Raw genomic sequence first — 23,508 nt, forward strand, 5'->3', positions numbered from 1 at the left:
CAAGTAGTTGTAAACTGGCTGTGTCCGGGGGAGGAGGTGAATTCAGAGTCTGCTTACGCCACCATCTTTACTTCTCTCCCTAGATATATCATGATTTATTATAATTTAGTTTGATTTCTTTTTTATCGATGCATTTTTAGGAAGTGTTTGTTTTTAATATCCATGCCCATAGAGGTTTCTAGTTGTCTAATTGTTATTGATTTCTATATTAAGTTGACACTGCCAAAGAACATTCACTGAAAGATTTTAATCTTTGAATTCATGGAAGGTTTCTTTATGACCTATCTATTGTGACTGCCACTAAGTGTTTCTGATGTATTTATAGCAGTAGCTATACATTTTTTTTCTCTTCTTTAAACTTTCCACAATAGCATTAGCAATAAAAAGTATTGGATTCTGGTACATTTTGTGAAAAGATGTTGAAGCTCCACTCCATGTGCTTTCTAACTGGAGATGTTGGAACCTTAAAATGTCTCCTGCTACTAGGGTTCTTGACACCAATTTTATTCTACCATGTAGATCCATACGAACTCAGAATTTGGAAGGGGATCAGATTTTTGACTTTTCTACCGCTTAGGAAGTTTGTGGAAACAGCTGGGCTTTTTTTTCTGCAGCATTGTTGAGTCCCCAACTTCCTAGAGGAGGTATTTTGATGGATAAGGAAGTAGTGACATCTTTTTGCATCTGTTTATCTGATCCCTGGATCAGAGTTATGGCGCTGTGTTTTTAAATCATACTTCCGATGGTAGCCCTCTTTAGGAATTAATCCTACATTGCTCTAAGTGTCATTACAAGAGTGTCAGCCAGAAGTTCCTCCAGCCTTTCCAAATTCAATAGGCCTCAATTCACGTTAATGAATAAATTCCTGTTTTAATCGCCTAGACTGCTTTCTCTACCTACACTGACCAAACTTTCACTAATACTGTATTATAATAAGGAGAAGCTCTGGCGCCATATGATTTTGCTATCTATACACAAGAAAATCCAGAGAAATTCTAGAAATAATTTTGGATTAAAAGATGAATTTTCTAAAAATAGAGTTATAATTAACTTGTGAAAATATTGAGGAAAAACTGACATCCCTATAACATTAGGCTAATTAAATAGAGTTTTATGTCTCTGGTTTAAAAGTGGTCTTTGGTTAGCATAGTAGTTTTTAAGGAAATTTTAAATACAGGTCTTGATCTCTTATAAATATTTTTTACTAAGGATTTTTTTTTATTTTATTGATTGTGTTGAATGCTATCATTTCTTCCATTATATTTTCTAACTCTTTAGTATTTAAAGATAGGAAAGCCTAGAATTACCAAAACATTATCTAACTTTGAATTTGTGATTTAGAGGGCATCTGTCTTATCATGAAATATGTCTGCATCAAGAAATACAGGTAAATCATAATTTGGAGTGAATTTTTGCCTTTTTTAAATCGTAGAAAATGTAATTTGCTACATATTTCAAATATTCGTTTATCTCAAACTTTTCTCATAGTGTAAAACTTTTCAGTCTGTTTCTCTATGCCTATCAGTATTTATGCTGCTATAATTATCAGAGAGTCTTTCTTTGTCAATGAAGAAAAATAGTCCAGAGAAACTTGCCCAAGGATACATACAAGCAGAGAAGAAAAGTTTCCTTGTACTTGGACTATTATTAGACTCTCTGCTTGTCTCTGAGTTACTGCAGTCCTCATGGACAACAGCCCTGGAGCCTACACTCATGTCTCCTTAATTGACTCTATGATTACTCCTCTCCCAGTGGAATCCATCACAGAGGATGAGCAAAACCTCAATGCTGAAATAGCCTGAAAAGAGATTTGACAGGAGTGAAAATAACTGAGGCCATCACAAACAACCACTGTTGATACTGTCCCAGATTATCATGGACTCTGGAGGACACAAGGTTCTATGCTCCTTAAATATCCATGGTTATCCCGTTATCCTTATAGTAAGACATATAAAGTATACGAGAATTCAGGAAGAAACTTTCCTTTATACGCATATTCCTTGCCCTGACTAAAGAGTGAGATCCATTAAATTGATGCATTTTCACAGAAAGTCATTTATTGCAGTGTAAGGACTGGAATGTTCACCAGCTTCTCTCTTTGCTTCAAAAAAAAAAAGGCTAAATGGTTATGGCATTTTTTAATTAAGCAACTACTCATGGAAACGAAATATTTGTAAAGAGGCAATAAAAATGCATTTATTTGGGAGAATGGTCTTGACCAGAGAAAATGAACATATATTTTGAAATAGCTTTAGAGATTTCTATTTTGTTTAGGCTTAGTGGTTTTTTATATTATTAATTTTAAGATACAAATAACTTATCTATTCTTATTCTATTTCTAAAAATGGCTACAGTAATGGTGGAAACTAAATAGATTGAGGTAAAAGTGTTTTTAAATATATTCATTACTTCATGTAATGATACAAACACTGACTATCATAGTTGCTACAAACACTATCACACAGCCATCATGCAATATTTCTATTTTAGATGGTGTGTAGTACTATTTTTAGATAAAGATAATTAACTTTAAATGTATTGAGAATACAAATTCATAATATGAGTAATATTAGACAATAAAATATGTTACATTTTTGCTGACCTCCCTGCAAAAGTATAATTTAAATACAATACCTATACAACTACATTTAGTACTTAAGAAAATAAGTCTCAGAGGCCTAGTGTTATCTAATCCAAATTCTTGATTCTTCATGACATTAAAATTCTTTTATGTGCAATATTTAGTTAAGCTGTAAAGAATTTATTTCTACATGTAAGACAGTGTTTATGTCACTAGAATCAAAGCCAAGAGTGCATTTATTTGCCTTGTGCCTCTCAGCAGGTTTCTGCCATGGGTGACAGGGGAACAAGCAATCACTCGGAAGTGACTGACTTCATTCTTGTCGGCTTCAGGGTCCGCCCAGAGCTGCACATCCTCCTCTTCCTGCTATTCCTGCTCGTGTATGCCATGGTCCTTCTAGGGAATGTTGGGATGGTGGTCATTATAACGACTGATCCCCGGCTGAACACACCAATGTATTTCTTCCTAGGCAACCTCTCCTTCGTTGATCTCTTCTACTCATCTGTTATTGCACCCAAGGCTCTGATCAACTTCTGGTCTGAGAGCAAGTCCATCTCCTTTGCAGGTTGTGTGACCCAGCTCTTCCTCTTTGCCCTCTTCATTGTGACTGAGGGATTTCTCCTGGCAGCCATGGCTTATGATCGCTTCATTGCCATCTGCAACCCACTCCTCTACTCTGTCCAGATGTCAACACGTCTCTGCTCTCAGTTGGTCGCTGGTTGCTATTTTTGTGGCTGCATCACTGCAGTTGTTTTGACCAGCATGACATTTACTTTACCCTTTTGTGCTTCTCGGGCCATCAATCACTTTTATTGTGATTACCGTCCAGTTCAGAGGATTTCTTGTTCTGATCTCTACATTCATAAGACGGTTTCTTCTTTCCTATGCAGTGTTACTATTTTGCCTACCATAATTGTCATTGTTGTGTCTTATATGTATATTGTATCCACAGTTCTGAAAATACGCTCCACTGAGGGACGTGAGAAAGCCTTCTCCACGTGCAGCTCCCACCTAGGAGTCGTGAGTGTGCTGTATGGTTCCGTCATTTTTATGTATGTCATCCCTGACAAATTTCCTGAGCTGAGTAAGGTGGCCTCCATATGTTACACCTTAGTCACTCCCATGTTGAATCCTTTGATTTACTCTCTGAGAAACAAGGATGTGAAAGAAGCTCTGAGAAAGATCCTGGGGAAAAAAATATTTCTATTAATTTTTTTAACATTGATATAACTGAAAGAACTGGACATTATGACAATTTGGGGAAGCATTGATACAAGGAATGTACCATTGATCATAGAAATAATTAATCTTAGCTATTTTATCTATTTGAATTCCACATACTTAACAGCTGAAGAATAATTTGGATTATATTTTGCCTGGCTGTTGATATTGAAGTGGAATGGCTTTCTCCATATCATCTTCATTTTGTGTAAAGATAATGATTGCCAGGTCATTTGTTTTTAAGAAAAATGTATTCCACATTTGCTGCTGGCTCTCTTAGGATGTTTTTCAGAATGTATTGTTTATCTTGAGTCAGTAACATATGTTGTGTGGATATGTATGTAATTGGTAGAGGTAACAAAACATAATCGACATAATAAGCAGACAGAATAAAATATAAGATTTACTGAAGAAATCTTTATGAGTGCTTAGCAAGAGAATCAGATACTCTGCACTGCACAGAGTCCTAAGGATGACATGTGAGTCACTCTTAACTGCCCAGAGGCTGAATAAGTGATACACTTATTTCATGGTTTCTCTGCACTGGATAAATTGTTCTTGAAAATTTTCCTTTTGCATAAGAAAACTGTAATGAAAATAAACCAAAAGTAGAGATAATTCATTTTTTGGTATAAATACCTTTGTGAAAATTACTTCATCAAATTGATGTTTATTGAATTTTGATGCTCTCTTGGCCCTGTGAACATTCCTAGGAATAAATAATTTCTATACTTAACCTCACAATCAAGTGAGGGGAAGACAGCTGAATAGAGAATGAAACTGCCACGTGGTAAACCCAGTGAAAAGACACATATTGAAAATACAAGGGGAGTGGAACTTCTAAGGGTGACTGGTCTTAATGGTCAGGGAAATCTTCCTAAGCACATTTTTAAAAATAAATAGAATTAAGCAAGATGAAAGAGACGGGTTTCTGTGCAAAGGGACATAAATAACTATATAGTGAACTGCATTCAGTTTAATGAGTGATTTTTAACCCACAAGACAGGGAATGAGAGATGAGACTTCAAAAGAAATTCATGGAAATCATGGAGATCTAAATGACAAGCCAAGGAAGGTGACCTTTATTCTGTAGGCAGGGGGTAAGCAATGGGATTTTTAAGAAAGGTGGCATTGTGTTCAAATTGGCATTTTACAAAAATCACACTGATACCTTTGTGGAAGACAAATATTCATAGGGAGAACACAGTAGTCACAGAAAGAGTGTGGTCGTCCAAGAAAAGGATATGGTGGCTTTAACAAAGGCAGTCTTATTAAAGATAGTGAAGAGAGGGACTCTCTTTAAAATGGCAGGTAAACTAAGCTGAATATTGATTGATGGTTGATAAAATGAGAATGAGGTAGGAGTGAATAATGACTTCTAACATTTGAGCTTCTATGACTAGGGAAACGCTACCTCATAAAATGAGGGGAAAATATAAAATTAGCAAAGTTATCGTTAACTTAAAGAGTTAAGAAAACAAGCTCAGGGGTCAGACTGAGCTTTCAAATTCTTTTTGCCTATGCAGCTTTGGGCAAGTCACTTAATAGTACTGCATTTTCATTTCCTCGTGTAAAATGGGGTACATAATAGTATCTACATCTTAGAATTACTTGAGGGTTAAATTACATAAATTTCACATAAATTGGTTAAATCTATATATTTAACAGCTTCCAGATTGGTTCGTTCCTCATGCCATCAATACTATGTCATGTTAAGTCTGAGAGAGGAAGACAATAATTTTCTCTGCCCCTTTCCCTGACTCTGTACCATGGAGCATCCCCAATTCTCCAAGCTGACCTATGTTTTCGTTTCCACATACAGATCTTGAGTAACTGGTAACTGCTTAGTTATTTCAGTCTTTACCTTTCTTTCTGCTCAGAATAGAAAAGATTGAAAAATGACAAAAAAAAAAAAAAACAGAGCCCCCAGTTAGACACAAAATAGTATTTTATCATCAACTACTCTATTTCTCTCTCCACGCATGTCTTTCTTTAAGAATCCTCGCTTATACTTGAACAAATGTCTCTGCTTTCACCCACATTTCTTAAAATCAGATTACTGGGGAAAATAGGGAACTCACTAGATAGAAAACTTTAGGAAGATTTTCAAGTAAGTGGTCACTGTACTAAGATGGTGTCTTGCCTCTCTCCTGAGATGAAGCAGAAAAGATGTTTAGGTTGAAAGACGCACATTTTACTAACACACTGCTGGGAGCACAATGCAGAATCCTTCAGGCAGCACTCTGAGGCCTGTAATGGAACACACCTGCAGTGAAAGAGACTCCTGATTCTTTATAATTCCAGCCCACCCAAGGCCCAAGCACAGGGTCTTTGTCCATTGGATATTAGTAACTTATATCAAACTGAGAAATAAATCCTAATAATAGAGTTGACTGTCAAGGGAGAAGAATGTTCCTCAACATCCGCCATGTCTGCACCACCTCCCAATCATCATCAGACCCATACATACACATAAATAGAAACATAATCATAATCTTTCTCTCCATCTCTCTCTCACACACACACAGACACAGGATATCTTTAAGAAAAACACCAAGTCACCAATGTTACTGCAATAAACAAAAAAAAAAAAAAAGAAAAACACCAAGAATGATCACTGCCTAAATCGCCTCCTAGAGCAATATATGTCCAGTGTCATCCAGCTGACTCAGAAAAGAATCTTCAGGCTGAGATAGAGGCTAACAGACCTCACCATAAGAGGATACGCATAGCAATTTTTCAATGCTGACTTTTTTCCTTCCTTTCCTGATGTCAAGTACTTGCTGTCATTGCTGCAGGAATTAAATCAGGCATATTCTGTTCTCCCTCCTGTTTGGAACGGACTCTTCTCATTTTACTTTTGACTCAAGGAGGATGGATGTGCTGCACAGAGTAAGTTCTGAAAGCAGGGATGTAACTGACAAATAATCATAATAACTAGCATGTTAATATAATCAAAATTCATAAATACATACATAGGTATATTTATGATTCTCTAAATATGATATACGCATTATAAGATGGCTTAAAAAATAAAGTTGTAGTACAACTCATGTACAAAATAATTTTAATAATATACAGATAATTTTTTGATTTAGGAATTACTGGTTACTTTTTTTTAAAAAAAACACCCCTATCTAAAACATTATGCACATAAGGAACTTCTTTAAACTCATCTAGTGACTACCCATCAAATTCACGATTATAGCTGATGATAGTGTCAATGATCTCTAAGGTTTTCTTAAGGTAAACAAGAGTGTTTACGGTAGTGAATCCTCACTCACCTGCTACTACACTAACAATTATATTTAAATGTTTTAGCCTACTTTTAACATTGAGATTTTTATATTATAAATATCTTATATTGCCTTGAGTAGTTTTTTGTTTTTTAGGCCAAAATTAAATCTTCAGTCCAAAAAAAGACATTTCTGCGTCATTGTTCTAAAATGCAAGTCCTCGGATCTTAAAATGCAGCTCTGCTCAATATTTTTTCTCAAATACTTTATCGAGGAATAATTGATTTAAAATAAACTGTATTCATTCAGAGGATACAATTCTGTGAGTTTTGACAGTTTTATCCATCAGTGAAACCATCACCACATCAAGATACAGAACAACATCATCACCTCCAAAAGATTGATCACGCCCCTTTTTACTCTATTCCTTCTTCCTACTCCATTCCCAGATAACCAGTGATCTGATTTTTTTTTGCATATATATATATCTGCATGCAGTATGCACTCTTATCAGGCTTCTTTCACTGAGTAAAATGATTTATTTTGAGATTTATTCATTTTGTCACGTGTATAAGTAATTCATTCTTTTTATTGCTGAGTAGTATTCCATTTAACGTTGTACGCATATACCAAACTTTGTTTTGCACTCTTAAATTGATGGGTAATTGAAGTGTTTACAGGTCTTAGGTATTGTAAATAAAGCTGATATGAACATTCACATATGTGTAGTTGAGCCATGGCCCATCCCTCCCTAGTCTCAGCCCACCATGATAGAAAGTCAACTTGTTCAGGCAAATGCAGACAAGAATATAGGGATTCCTCTTCCCCTAATCTCAGTCAAAGGCTACCATACACCTTGAGAGTAGCAGGATGCAAACATTTATTATCCTCTCCAGCTTCATGTTGCAGACAACAGCAGCTAAAATGTCTGGAGGTCTCCTCCTCTATCCAGCCCCGTGCATAGATAGAAGTTTTACCCCAGGCACGATAAGCTAAGAATAATGGGGCCCCAATTTCAGTGGCCCCAGTTGAAAGGATAGAGGTCCTGGGCCAAGGGAGACATGCTTAGAAGACTATAGGCTACCGACCTCACCCAGAAATCTTCTCATAGAGCAGGGGTGTCACTCTGAGAGAACTAGGCCACGGTCCCCGCTCCAGTTGCAAAAAAGTTGAACACAGGTTACCTAGAATGAAAGGCAGGCCACAATAACAGAAGGCTGCAAAGCTCTCCCCAAGTGACTTGACTTTATTTGGAACGAGTGTGGGAAAGTTCAAGCATAAGTGAACTCTCCAACATAACGAATATTTGGTGATATGCAATTAAGAGGAAGCTGGTAGCTCCATGAGAGCAAAAAGCTAAACATCAATCAACTAAAAGATTACCCGAGAGAACCAGGGAAGGAGACAGCTAAAAGGGGCCCTGCTGCCACTAGAACAAACCTCAAAGACTGGCCTTAAAGACTATCCTTACAAAGGGGACCAAATTTATTTGGATCAGGCTATAGAGCAATATATGTCCCAGATGTTTTCAAAACAATAGAACAAGAAGAATTAGTGGAGTATATCTGCTGGGTAGGAAACCTACAGAGGCACAACACTCCACAAAATGACCAGGGGAAGACACAGCCAAAGGAAGCCCTGATAAAACCATTGTCATCCAAGAGTACCTGTGCGCAAGCCTAAGGTTGTGCCTCTGAGAAGGGACACCAGAGGCTTCTCAGAGCAAACAGAACTCAGTAAAATAGTTCAGCAGAGTCACTAAAAAATGAACAAGGAAACAACAAAAATATAGAAATTATTTTTAAAAATTATTCTATTGGTTAAAGGTACAGTAACTGAAAGAATATCATATAGTTGGAATCATACAGTGTGTAGCCTTTTAGATTGGGTTCTTTCACTTAATAATATGCTTTTACAGTCCCTCCATGTCCTTTCACAGCTTGAAAGCTCATTTATTTTTAGTCCTGAATATTATCCTTGTCTGGATGTACCACGGCTTATTTATCCATTCATTTACTGAAGGACATCTTGGTTACTTCCATGTTTTGGCAATTATGAATAAAGCTGCTATAAATATGCATGTGCAGGTTTTTGTGTGGACATAAGTTTTCAACTCCTTAGGGTGAATACGAAGGAGCAAACTGCTGGATCACATAGTAGATTATCTCTAGTTTTGTAAGAAACCACCAAAATGTCTTCCAAAGTGGCTGTACCGTTTTGCATTCACCCTACCAATGAATGAGGATTTCTATTGCTCCACATCCTTGCCAGCATTTGATTTGGTCATGTTTTAGATTTTGACCATTCTAATAGGTGTGTAGTAGTATCTCATTTATTATTTTTGTTTTTTTTTTAATTAAGACTAATTTTTTAAAGAAGTTTAAAGTTCACAGCAAAATTGAGAGGAAGGTACAGAGATTTCCCATATACCCTCTGCCCCACACATGCATGTCTCCCCCATTATCAACATCCCTCACAAGATGGTATATTTGTTACAATTGATGAATCCACATTGGCACATCATAATCATCTAAACTCCATAGTTTATGTTAGGGTTCACTCTTTGTATTGTATATTCTATGAGTTTGGACAAATATATAATGACTTGTATCCATAATTATGGTTTTATATAGAGTATTTTCACTCCCTTAAAAATCTCCTGTGCACTCCCTATTCATCCCTTCCTCCAACTCACAACTCCTGGCAACCAAGCATCTTTTTCCTGTCTCCATAGTTTTATCTCTTCCAGAATCTCGTAAAGTTGGAATCATAGAATAGGTAGCCTTTTCAGATTGCCTTCTTTCACTTAGTAATATGCATTTAAGGTTCCTCCATGTCTTTTCACAGCTGGGTACCTCGTTTCTTTTTCACACTGAATATATTCCATTGTCTGGATGTACCACAGTTTATTTATCCATTCACTTACTTAGGGAAATCTTGGTTGCTTCCAGATTTTAGCGATTATGACTAAAGCTGCTACAAACATCTGCGTGCAGGTTTTTTTATGAACATAAGTTTTCAACTCTTTTGGGTAAATACCAAGTAGCATAATTGATAGATTGTATAGTATGTTTAGTTTTATAAGAAACTGCCAAATTATCTTCCAAAATGGCTGGACTATTTTGTAATTCCCACCAGCAATGAATGAGAGTTCCTGTGGCTCCACATGCTCACTAGGATTTGATGTTGTCAGTATTCCGGATTTTGGCCATTCTGATTCGTGTGTAGTGTTATCTCATTGTTTAATTTGCATTCCCTGATGAGACATGATGTGGAACATCTTTTCATACATTTATTTGCCATCTATACATTGCCTTTTTTTTTAATTGAGGTAATGTTGGTTTTTAACATTATATAGGTTTCACATGCTTTATAATTCAACATCTGCGTATACTACATCGTGATCACCACCAAAATGGTAGTTTCCATCTGTCACCATATAATTGATGCCCTTTACCCATTTTGCCTTCCCTCCACCCCCCTTTCCCCCTGGTAAACAGCAGTTTATTGTCTGCTTCTGTGACTTTGTTTTTGTTTTATTTGTTTGTTCATTCATTTTGTTTTGTTTTTTATATTCCACATATGAATGAAAACACACAGTATTTGTCTTCCTCTGTCTGAATTATTTCACTTAGCATAATACCTTCAAGTTCCACCCATGTTATTGCAAATGGCAAAATTTCATCTTTGTTTGTGTCTGGGTATTATTCTATACCACATCTTCTTTAACCATTCATCCATTGATGGGCTATTAGGTTGTTTCCATATCTTGGCTATTGTATAATGCTCCAATGAACATAGGGGTGCATATATCTTTTCATATTAATATTTTTATATCCTTCAGATAAATACTCAGAAGTGGAATAGCTGGATCATATGGTAGTCCTATTCTTAAACTTTTGAAGAATTTCCATACTGTATTTCATAATGGCTACAACAATTTACATTCCTACTAACAGTGTATGAGGGTTCCCTTTTCTCCACATATTCCCCAGCACTTGTTTCTTGTCTTTTTTGATAATAGCCATTCTAACAGGTATGAAGTGATATTGCATTGCGGTTTTGATTTGCATTTTGTTAATAATTAGAGGTGTTGAACATCTTTTCACGTGCCTGTTGGACATCTGTATGTTTTCTTTGGAAATTTGTCTATTCAAATTCTCTGCCCATTTTTTAATCAAGTTATTTGTTTTGTTGTTGTTGAGTTGTATGAGTCCTTTATATATTTTGGATATTAACTGCTCGCCGAATATATGATTTGCAAATATCTTCTCCCATTTGGTAGGTTGTATTCTCATTTTGTTGATGGTTTCTTTTGCTGTGCAGATTTTTAGTTTGATGTAGTCTCATTTGTTTATTTTTGCTTTTGTTTCCCTTGCCTGAGGAGACGTATCCAAGAAGATATTGCTAAGACTGATGTCAAAAAGCGTACCATGTGTTCTTCTAGGAGTTTTATGGTTTGAGGTCTTAAATTTAAATCTTGAATTCACTTTGAGTTCATTTTTGTGTATGGTGTAAGATAATGGACTAGATTAAATTTTTGGCATGTCATTGTCCATTTTTCCAAACACCATTTATTGAAGAGACTTTCCTTTCTCCACTGAATATTCTTGGCTCCATTGTCATAAATTGGTTGTCCGTATAGGTGTGGGTTTATTTCTGGGCTCTTGATTCTGTTCCATTTATCTATGTGTCTATTTTTCTGCAAATATCATACTGTTTTCGTTACTATAGAATTGTAGTATAGTTTAAAATTAGGGAATGTGAGACCTTAGGTTTTGTTCTTTTTCTCAGGATTGCTTTGGCTATTCTAGGTCTTTTATGGTTCCATACAAATTTGATAATTTTTTGTTCTATTTCTGTGAAAAATGCTACTGTGATTTTGATAGCAATTACATTGAATTTGTAGATTGCTTTTGGTAATATGGACATTTTTACAATGTTAATTCTTCCAATCCTTGAGTGTGGAATATCTTTCCATTTTTTTGTGTCTTCTTCCATTTCTTTCAGTAATGTTTTACAGTTTTCAGTGTACAGTGTTACTGTACAATGTTTCTTTCACCTCCTTGGTTAAATTTATTCCTAGGTATTTTATTATCTTTGTTGCAATTGTAAATGGCACTGTTTTCTTAATTTCTTTTTATTATAGTTTATAGTTAGTATACAGAAATGCAACAGATTTTGTATATTGATTTTATACCCTGCAGCTTAACTGTATTCAGCTATTATTTCTAATAGTTTTTTGTTAGAGTCTTTAGAGTTTCTTTATATAAAATCATGTCACCCACAAATACTGACAGCCTTACTTCTTCCTTTCTAATTTAGAGGCCTTTTATTTCTGTTTCTTCCCTAATTGCTCTGGCTAGGACTTCCAGTAGTATGTTAAATAAAAGTAGCAAGAGTGGGCATCCTTGTCTTGTTCCTCATCTTAGAGGAAAAGCTTTCAGTTTTTTACCATTCAGTATGATGTTACTGTGGGTTTGTCATATATAGCTTTATATTGTTGAGGTACTTTCCTTCTATACCAATTTTACTGAGAGTTTCTTTTTATCATAAATTGTTGTTGAATGTTGTCAAATGCTTTTTCTTCATCTATTGAAGGCATCATATGATTATTATCTTTTAATTTGTTAATGTGGTCTATCACATTGATTGATTTGCAGATGTTGAACTATCCTTGCATCCCTGGAATAAAGCCCATTTGATCATTTTGATGTATGATCCTTTAAATGTACTGTCATATTCGGTTTGCTAATATTTTGTTGAGAATTTTTGCATTTAGGTTCATCAGAGATATTGGCCTATAATTTTCTTTTTTTGTGTTGTCCTTGTCTGGTTTTGGTATCAGGGTAATGCTGGCCTCATAAAATGAGTTAGGAAGCATTCTACCCTCTTCAATTTTTTGGAAGAGTTTAAGAAGGATAGGTATAAAATCTTCTTTGAATGCTTGGTAAAATTCACCAGTGAAGCCATCCGGCCCCGGACTTTTGTTTTTTCGGGAAGTATTTAATGTTTCAATCTCCTGACTACTGATCAATCTATTCAGATTTTCTGTTTCTTCATGGTTCAGTCTTGGAAGGTTGTATGATTCTAAGAATTTATCCATTTCTTCTAGATTTTCTAATTTGTTGGCATATAGGTATTTGTAATAGTCCCTTGTGACCTTTGTATTTCTGTGGTATCCAATGTAACTTCTCTTTTTTTCTGATTTTATTTATTTGAGACTTCTCTCTTTTTTCTTAATGAGTCTAGCTAAAGGTTTATCAGTTTTGTTTATTTTTTCAAAGAACCAGCCCTTAGTTTCACTGATCTTTCCTATTGTCTTTTCAGTCTCCATTTCATTTATTTCCACTCTGATTTTTATTATTTCCTTCCTTCTACTGACTTTGGGCTCCTTTGGTCTTCTTTTTCTAGTTCCTTTAGGTGTAAGGTGAGATTGTTTGTTTGAGATTTTTCTTGTTTCTTGAGGTGGGCCTGTATTGGTGTAAACTTCCCTTTTAGTACCACTTTTGCTGCATCCCATAAATTTTGGTATGTCGTATTTTCATCTTCATTCGTCTCCAGGTACTTTTTGGTTTCTCCTTTCATTACTTCATTGACCAATAGTTGTTCTGCAGCATGTTGTTTAATCTCCATACATTTGTGATTTTTCTTCTTGTAGTTGATTTTTAGTTTCATACTGTTGTGGTTGGAAAAGATGCTTGATATGATTTTAATCTTTTTAAATTTATTAAGACTTGTTTTATGTCCCTTCATATAATCTAACCTTGAGAATGTCCCAAATGCACTTGAGAGAATGTATAGTCTGCTTTTGGATGGAAAGTTCAGTATATATCTGTTAATTCCATCTGGTCTAATATGTCATCTAAGGTCGATGTTTCCTTATTGGCTTTTCATCTGAATGATCTACCCATTGATATAAGTGGGGTGTTAAATTCCCTTACTGTTATTGTTTCTGTCAATTTCTCTTTTTAGGTCTGTTAATAACTGCTTCATATATTTTGGTGCTCCTATGTTGGACTCATATATATTAACAAATGTTATGTCTTCTTAATGGATTGTACCCTTTACCATTATATAAACTCTATCTTTGTCTCTTGTTACCTTGTTTAACTTGAAGAATTTTTTGTGATATAAGTATAGCTACACCTGCTTTCTTTTGGCTACCATCTGTTTGGAGTATCACCTTCCACCCCTTCATTTGAGCCTATGTTTGTCTTTAGATCTGAGAAGGCAGAATTTAGTTGGGTCTTGTTTTTTAATTCATCCAGCTACTCTGTGCCTTTTGATTGGTGAGTTCAATCCATTTACATTTAGAGTGATTATTGATATATGAGGACTTACTACTGCCACTTTATCTTTTGTTTTCTGGTTGCTCTATATTTTCATTGCTTCTTTTCCCTTGTGTTTCTGTTTGCCGTTTTAGTTTGATGGTTTTCTGTGATGTTTTTCTCAGTTTCCTCTGTTTTTATGTTTCATGTCTCTGCTCTAGATTTTTGTTTTGTGGTTACCATGAAGTATGTATACAACATCTCATAGATAAAATAGTTTTTTTTCTGCTGATAGCATTTTATCTTCATTTGCCTATACAGGTTCCATCCTTTTCCTCCTCCCTTTTTATGTTTTTGTTGTCACAAATTATCCCTTTTTATGTTGTGGGTTCATTATCACATTGAAGTAACTTTAGCTATTTTTTATGCTTTTTTTCCTCTTTTATTTTATTGCTATAATTAAATATTTAACACCCTATTCTGTAATAACCTTGCAGTTTCCTGGTTCTGTTTATCACTTTACTCAAGGCTTTGTGTACTTCTGCATTTTTGTTTCTGGCAAAAGAGCTCCTTTCAACATTTCTTATCAGGCAGATCTGGTGACGGTGAATTCTCTGAGCTTTTGTTTGTCCGGGAAAGCCTTTTTTTCCTCCCTCTTTTCTGAAGGATAGATTTGCTAGATAGAGTATTCTTGGCTGGCAATTTTATCTTTCAATATTTTGAATATGTCGTTCTACTCTCTCCTGGTGCATAGGGTTTCTGCTGAGAAATCTACTAGTGACCTAATGGGAGTTCCTTTGTAGGTCACTCTCTTTTTTTCCCTGACTGCCTTTAAAATTTTTTCTTTATCATTGACTTTTCACAGTTTTAATATAATGCATCTTGGAGAAGATCTTTTTGTGTTAAGATAATTAGGTGTTCTATTAGTTTCATAAACTTGTATATCCAGTTCCTTCCCTACGTTTGAGAAGTTCTCCACTGTTATTCCTTTAAATATGCTCTCTGCTCTCTTCCCTCTTTCTTCTCCTTCTAGGATATGCATTATCCTTATGTTGCTTTTTCTAATGGAGTCAGATATTTCTCATAGAATTTATTCATTTATTTTTTGACGTTAGCTCTCTCTCCTCTTCCACCTTAATCATTTGTAGATTTCTATCTCCAAGCTTGCTAATTCTCTCTTCCATATGGTCACTTCTATTTCCAATGCTTTCTGTTATGTTCTTCATCTCATTTATTGAATTCTTCAGCTCCAGAATAACTGTTTTGTTCTTTTTTTAGAGTTTCAATCTCTTTGGTAAGGTAGTCCCTCTGTTCATTAATTTTATTCCTGAGCTCATTGAGTTTCTTGTAGCTTTCTGAGTTTTCTTGTAGCTCATTGAGTTTCTCCATGACAACTATTTTGAATTCTCTATCAGTTAGACTGCAATCTTTATGACTTCAAGGTTGGTTTCTGGAGAATTGTCATTTACTTTTTGTTATATCATGTTACTGTAATTTTTCATGGTGCTTGGTGAGCTGTTCCTCTGATGACACATTTATTGTAGCAAACATATTTATTATTTAGGTAAGGCTTTGTTTACTCTGATTCTGAGATGCTTCTAGTTATATCTGAGAGCCAGCACTTTCCTCCTTTACTGCCTCTGCCAGAGGCATCATCAGTGCCCTCATTGTGCTTCTTGTGCCTCCAAGGTCTCTGGTACGTTTCGTTCCCAGGGTACCTGCAGTTGTGGCTGCTGCCACCAGGGTAACCAGGCTGGTGAGAGCCTCTGCTGCTTCTGGGGTCACAGGTACCACCACCATGGTGAGGGGAGAAAGAGGGTGAGGCATAACCCACAGTCATGGACACCTCTGCAGTGTCTGGGGTTATCAGGTTTGCAGAAGGCACCACCACAGCAAGTGGGGAACCAGGGTTGTGGGTGCCACTGTAGCTGAAGGGGACTGGGGTTACGGGCTCTGCCACCACTGCTCCCCAATTCCCTATGGCCTCGGGTACTGCAATGACCAGGGGGCTGAATTCACATGCACTTCCTCCACTGCTATTCCTGGGTTTTCTAGGGGTGCTGGCACTGCCACTGCAGGGGATGTCAGGTTCATGAGTATTTCCACCACAGACAGCGAGGCCAGGGTCACAGGAGCTGCTACCACTGTGGTATTTTTCTCAGTGAGTATAAGGGGGTACCTCAGTAATGGAGGCCACCACAGTTCCTGGAGCCTCCAGTCACAGGGACCACCATGACTCATGGGGCCTCAGGTCGCAGGCACTGCTGCTGCAGCTGAGGAAGGGAAAGTGGTTAAGTTGAGAGCACCACTGCATGACTGGAAGCTCAGGTCAGGCACTACCACCTCTGCCAAGAGCACCGGGGTCTTGGATGTAGCCCTCATTGCCAAGAAGGCCAGGGTTGTGGGTGCCACCACCACTAGCAGAGGAGGGGAGGGCTGGGTCACAGTCGCCACTGTGGTTCTTGGAGCCTCTGGTCTCCAGAGCCATTGCCACAGCTTTCCTGGTTCTGTCACATCAACAAACTCCAGTCCTCTCACCTCCACGTGTACAGATGTATGGATGTCTCAGGTATTCTGGTGTGCTGTGCACAGCATCCTTTTTTGATCTACAGATGTCTTACTGATCATAACTTAGAGGGGAGAGACAAAGGAAACAACTCACGCCCCCATGATGCTGACTACCCTCTGTATATCATCTTTGGTAAGGTGTCTGTAAGGTCTTTGGTCCATTTTTTAATCAAGTTGTTTGCTTCTTCTATTAGAATATTCAGACTTCCTTTCATATTTGGGGTATACTTTATCAGATACATCTTTTGCAAATATTTTGCACCAGTCTGTGTCTTTTTGAGAACTAACCTTCTACTTCAAAACAAAATAATAAAAAAACACATTTGGATGAGAAGAGCTTGGGTGTTCTTTTATTTTCATGTTTTACACAGAGGGACATTCATAATTTTTCTTTTGAATGGATTACAATGCTTATTTTAGAAATTCATTTCTTGTGTCTACTATAAATACATTATGCTTGTATTAGAAGAAAATTAACACAGAGAATAATATAAATAGACAATGGAAGAGTTGGAAAAAGGGAGGATTTTGAAGTAACAGAGATTAGCAAGAACAGGCAGTCATACCTCAATCTATGATTTCAAAGCACAAGAAGAGATAGTATTAAGAGCTGGGGAATTTCTTCAAGAGTGAGAACCACAGTGGGGTTTGCCCACTAGCTGCTAGAACCAAATAGAGAAACACCAGAAGATGCATATTGAAAGAGAAAGAAATTCCCTCTCTTCACATATCCTCAGTTCTGCCGTTGTCCTGTGAAAGCACCAGAGACAATAGGTCAATGCATGAGGGCAGCTGGATTTGGCCCACAGGCTATAGTTGGATGACCACTAATCTAGAATGTACAAAGATTCCTCAACAAACATTTTGGGAAAGAAAGAATCTTTCATAAAAATTTCCAAGACTTCCCACAATCATGTTCTGTGCCTTTCAAAATGTTCTTAGAGATCCTAGTTTATTCTGATAATATTTCCCTTTAGCTAGAAAAACTTTCTTTGGCATGTCTTAGAGCGCAAATTTGGCATTATGCACTCACTTGTTTTCCTTTATTTGAAAAGTTCCTTATTTTGCGTTCAATTCTAAAGTATATTTTTCTGGATATAGCATTTTGGTTTGATCCCCTCCTACCCTTAAGCACTTTAAAGATGTTGTTCCATTGTCTTCTGGTTTGAATTGTTTCTGACAAAAAGTCTAAGCTCTAAGTTGTATTTGTTTGGATGTGATGTCCCTTTTCCCCTCTTGCTACCTCACCAATGTTCTTTTGTTGACTCATTTTCAGAAATTTTATTCTCATGTGCCTTCACTGAGTTTTCTTTGTGTTTATCCTACTTGGGTTTTGTGAATTTTCTTGCATCTGTGTGTTTACAGTTGTCATCAACTTTGAAAATATTTTGCTCATTATAGTTTCTAGTATTTTTCTGGCCCCTCCTCTTCCAATTACATTTGTAATATTTTCTCAGTTCTCACTGAATGCACATTTTCTTTCCTTTTTAACCCTAAGCTTATGTTTGATTTGTTTTTGTTGCTATGTATTCAAATCTAAAATCTTTCCTTCTTGATACGTTTCCTTCTTCACAGGAATTACAGTCATTCACTGGTTATTGTCCAATAACTGAACATAGTTGGTTCTTATATTTTTTCCAGAGTTTAGTTTTTTGTTATGGAAGGCAAATCCTGTGGTAGTCATTCTTTCATGAGAAGATGTGGAAACATCTTAAATTCATTATTTTTTAAATATTAAATGACATTTACATTTGTAGTATAAACACACACTTCAGTGAGATTTTATTATTCTTTATATATTGAAGTATTTTATTTGTTAATATTCAGCTTAGAATTTTTGAAGTTAAATTTAGGAGAGATTTATCTATAATTTTTTATTTTAATGTCTATATGATGCTTATGACAGACTCATAAATACAGTCAGAAAGTATTTCCTTTATGAGTATTCCTGAAAGAGTTTATGCAAGAATGGTCTTATTTCTTTCTTAAATATTTGGAAGTAAACACTGGTGAAGCCATTTAGGCAAAGACCATTCTTCATGGGAAGATTACTAATAAAAATTTAATTTAATAGATGTTATAAAATTTATATTTCTCTTTATACATCATTTTGTTCTGTTTAAAATAATTTTATTTTAAAAATCATCGATATTTGGTAAAAATATTGTTTACTACATTCTTTTTTAATATCAGGAGGATCTGTAGTGATATCCCATTTTTCATTCCTGTTCCTTTTGATTTAAGTTTCCTGGTTTACCTTTGTTAAGTTGCCTAGGTTTTTACTAATCTTTCTTACTAAAGTCTTACTAATCGTTCAGAGAATCAATGTTAAGCCCCGTGACTATTCTATATTATTCACATTTTTTCAATTTAATTAATTTTTATTTACATTATTTACCTTCTTGTATTTTTTGTTTTGACTTGTTTTGTATTTTATATTATAACATAGATTAAACTACTTATGTTCCTGCTTTTCTCCTTTATATACCTACAAGGCTTTGTATATCCATCTAAGTACTTTCTTTTCTGCGCCCAAGAAGTTTATATATATCATAATTTAGTTTGATATCTTTTTGGTACACGTATTCTTAGGAAGTGTTTATGTTTAATTTCCACACCCACAGAGTTTTCAGTTATCTAGGTGTTATTAATTTCCATATTAAGTTGAAATGATCAAACAACATTCACTGAATGATTTCAATCTTTGAATTTGTTGAGGGTTTCTTTATTTCTTGTCTATTGTGAATGTCAATAGGGCTTTCTTATGTCTATAAAAGCAGTAGCATGTTGTTATTGTTAATGCTATTGTAGGAATTTTAAAGATGACAAAAAATATATTGGATTCAGGTACACTTTATAGATAAGATATCGAAGCTCTACCCCATGTGCTTTCTAGTTGGAAATATTAGAAAGTTAAAGTGTCTCCTGCTAATAGGTTTCTTGACGCAGATTTTGTTTTACCGATTAGATCCATACAAACTCAGAATTTGGAAGGGGATTGGCTTTTTTCCTTTTGAGTTTTTCTACCAGTCAGGAAGGCTGTGGAAAAAAGTAGGTTTTTTCTGCAATATTGCTGAGTCTCCAAATTCATAGAGAAGCTATTTTGATGGATGAGGAAGTAGTGAATTCTCTTTGCTTCTATATATCTGATCCCTGGATCAGAGTTATGGTGATGTGTCTTTATATCATCCCTCCGATGGTAGCCTTCTTTGTGACATAATCCTATATTGCTCTAAGGGTCATTACAAGAGTGTCAGCCAGAAGTTCTTCTAGCCTTTCCTAATTTGATAGGCCTCAATGCACATTAATGAACAACTTTCTGTTTAAAATACCTAGACTGCTTTCTCTTCCCACACTGACGTCTCTTTTACTAATATTGTATTATAACAAGGAGAACTTCTGCCTCCATATCATCTTGCTATCTGTACTCCAAAGAAAATCCAGAGATATTCTAGAAATAATTTTGAATTAAAAGATAAAATTTCTAGAAATAGAATTACAATTAGCTTATGGAAATATTGAGGAAAAGATGACATCCGTATAATATTAGGCTCATTAAATAGAGTATTATGTCTTTGGTTTAAATATAGTCTTTTATTCACACAGTAGGTTTTAAGGAGTTTTTAAATACAGGTCTTGATATTATATAAATATTGTTACTAATGATTCTTTTTAAATTTTATGGAATGCTATTATTTCTTCCATTATATTTTCTGTCTAGTATTTAAATAAACGACAGCATGGAATTAGGAAAACTTAATCTGACCTTAAGTTTCTGATCTAGAGGGCATTTGTCATATCATGATATATGTCTGCATTAAGAAATACAGGTAAATCATAATTTGTAGTGAATTTTTGTCTTTTTTTAAATCATAGGAAATGTAATTTACTACATAATTTAAAATATTCATTTATCTAAAACTTTTCCCATAGTGTACAAACTTTTCAATGTTTATCTATGCCTATCAATTTGTATGCTGTGAAAATTATCAGAAAGTATTTCTTTGTCAATGAAGAGAATGAAGTTCAGAAAACTTCCCAAAGGATACACACAACCAGAGAAGAAAAACTTCCTTGTACTTGGACTATTATTAGACTGTCTGTTTGTATCTGAGTTACTGCAGTCCTCGTGGACAACAGCCCTGGAGCCTACACTCATGTCTCCATAATTGACTCTATGATTATTCTTCTCCCAGTGGAATCCATCACAGAGGATGAGCAAAACCTCAATGCTGAAATATCTGAAAAAAGATTTCACAGGAATGAAAATAACTAAGGCCGTCACAACCAACCACTGTTGATACTGTCCTAGATGATCATGAACTCTGGATGACGCAAGGTTCTATGCTCCTTAAATACCCATGGTTATCCCATTATTCTTATTGTAAGACGTATAAAGTATATGAGAATTCAGGAAGCAACATTCCTTTATACGTATATTCCTTGTCCTGACTGAAGAGTGAGATCTATTAAATTGACACACTTTCATAGAAAGTCATCTATTGCAGTGTAAGGATTAGAATGTTCACCAGCTTCTCTCTCTGCTTCAAAAAAAAAGAGAGGCTAAATGGTTACGGCATTTTTTAATTAAGCAACTACTCATGGAAATGAAATATTTGTGAAGAGGCAATAAAAATGCATCTATTTGGGAGAATGGTCTGGATCTGAGAAAAATGAATATATATTTGGAAATAGCTTTAGAGAATTTTACTTTAGCCTTAATGATTTTTGATGTTATTAATTTAACAAACCAATAACGTCTATTTTTATTCTATTTTCAAAGATGGCTAAAGTAATAATGGAAACTAAATAGACCGACGTAAATTAAGGTAAAAATGTTTTTAAATATATTTAACTCTGTCATGTAATGATTCAAATACTGCTTGGCTATCATAATTGCTACAAACACTATCAAAGAGAGTATATGTAATACTTCTATTTTAGATTGTATGTAATTCCTTTTAATAAAGATAATTCTACAACTATAATTATATTGAGAATACAAATTCAAAATGTGAGTAAATTGAGACAACAAATTATGCTACATTCCTGCTGAACTCGCTGCAAATGTATGATTTAAATACAATAACCAAATAACTTCTTTTACTGCTTAAGAGAATAGGTCTCAGGAGCCCAGTATTATCTAATGCAAATTCTTGATTCTACATGACATTAAAATTATTTTATGTGCAATATTTAATTAAGCTGTAAATAATTTATTTCTACATGTAACAGAATATTTATATCACTAGAATCAAAGCCAAGAGTTCATTTATTTGCATTGTGCCTCTCAGCAGGTTTCTGCCATGGGTGACAGGAGAACAAACAATCACTCAGAAGTGACTGACTTCATTCTTGTAGGCTTCAGGGTCCGCCCAGAGCTGCACATCCTCCTCTTTCTGCTATTTCTGCTCGTATATGCCATGGTCCTCCTGGAGAATGTTGGGATGATGACCGTTATAATGACTGATCCCCGGCTGAACACACCAATGTATTTCTTCCTAGGCAACCTCTCCTTCATTGATCTCTTCTATTCATCTGTTATTGCACCCAAGGCTCTGATCAACTTCTGGTCTGAGAGCAAGTCCATCTCCTTTGCAGGCTGTGTGACCCAGCTCTTCCTCTTTGCCCTCTTCATTGTGACTGAGGGATTTCTCCTGGCAGCCATGGCTTATGACCGCTTCATCGCCATCTGCAACCCACTCCTCTACTCTGTCCAGATGTCAACACATCTCTGTATGCAGTTGGTGGCTGGTTCCTATTTTGGTGGCTGCATCAGTTCTGTTCTTCTGACTAGCGTGACATTTACTTTATCCTTTTGTGCTTCTCGGGCCATTGACCACTTTTACTGCGATTACCGTCCCCTTCAGAGGATTTCTTGTTCTGATCTCTACATTCTTAAGATAATTTCCTTTTTCTTATGCAGCATTATTATTTTGCCTACCATAATTGTCATTATCGTGTCCTACATGTATATTGTGTCCACAGTGCTAAAGATACGCTCAACTGAGGGACGTAAGAAAGCCTTCTCCACGTGCAGCTCCCACCTAGGAGTCGTGAGTGTGCTGTATGGTGCTGTCATTTTTATGTATGTCATCCCCGACAAATTTCCTGAGCTGAGTAAAGTGGCCTCCTTATGTTACACCTTAGTCACTCCCATGTTGAATCCTTTGATTTACTCTCTGAGAAACAAACATGTCAAAGAAGCTCTGAGAAAGATCCTGGGGAAAAAAATATTTTTAGTTAATCCTATTTTAACATTGATATAACTGAAAGCCCTGGATGTTATGACAACTTTGGGAAGCACTGATGCAAAGAATGTACCCATTGTTCTTAGAAATATTTAATTGTAGCTAGTTTATTTATTTGAATTCCATGTACTTAACAGCTGAAGAATACTTTTGTATTATATTTTGCCTGACTGTTGATGTTGAAGTGGAATGGTTTTCTCCACATCATCTTCATTTGGGCTAAAGATAATGATTGCCAGGTCATTTGTTTTTAAGAAAAATGTATTCCACATTTGCTGCTGGGTCTCTCAGGATGTTATTCGGGATGTGTTGTTTATCTTGAGTCAGTAACACGTTATGTGGATATGTATGTAATTGGTAGAGGTAACAAAACTTAATTG

General features: G+C 35.6%; 2 protein-coding genes across 2 annotated transcripts; both read left to right on the forward strand.

Moving 5' to 3' along the window:
* The first annotated feature begins 1,875 nt into the window (after window positions 1–1,875).
* LOC131416564 (olfactory receptor 9K2-like) lies at window positions 1,876–3,811 on the forward strand. The gene is made up of 2 exons (XM_058559233.1): window positions 1,876–1,896; window positions 2,840–3,811. Exons 1-2 carry the CDS (start codon window positions 1,876–1,878, stop codon window positions 3,809–3,811), a joined length of 993 nt encoding a protein of 330 aa, XP_058415216.1.
* An 18,326-nt stretch (window positions 3,812–22,137) lies between these two features.
* Window positions 22,138–23,146, forward strand: LOC131416565 (olfactory receptor 9K2-like). The gene has a single exon (XM_058559234.1). The coding sequence runs from the start codon at window positions 22,184–22,186 to the stop codon at window positions 23,144–23,146; it is 963 nt and encodes a 320-aa protein (XP_058415217.1). The 5' UTR covers window positions 22,138–22,183.
* The last annotated feature ends 362 nt before the right edge of the window (window positions 23,147–23,508 follow it).

Source organism: Diceros bicornis, chromosome 17 (assembly GCF_020826845.1).
Source record: "Diceros bicornis minor isolate mBicDic1 chromosome 17, mDicBic1.mat.cur, whole genome shotgun sequence".
Classification (NCBI taxonomy): domain Eukaryota; kingdom Metazoa; phylum Chordata; class Mammalia; order Perissodactyla; family Rhinocerotidae; genus Diceros; species Diceros bicornis.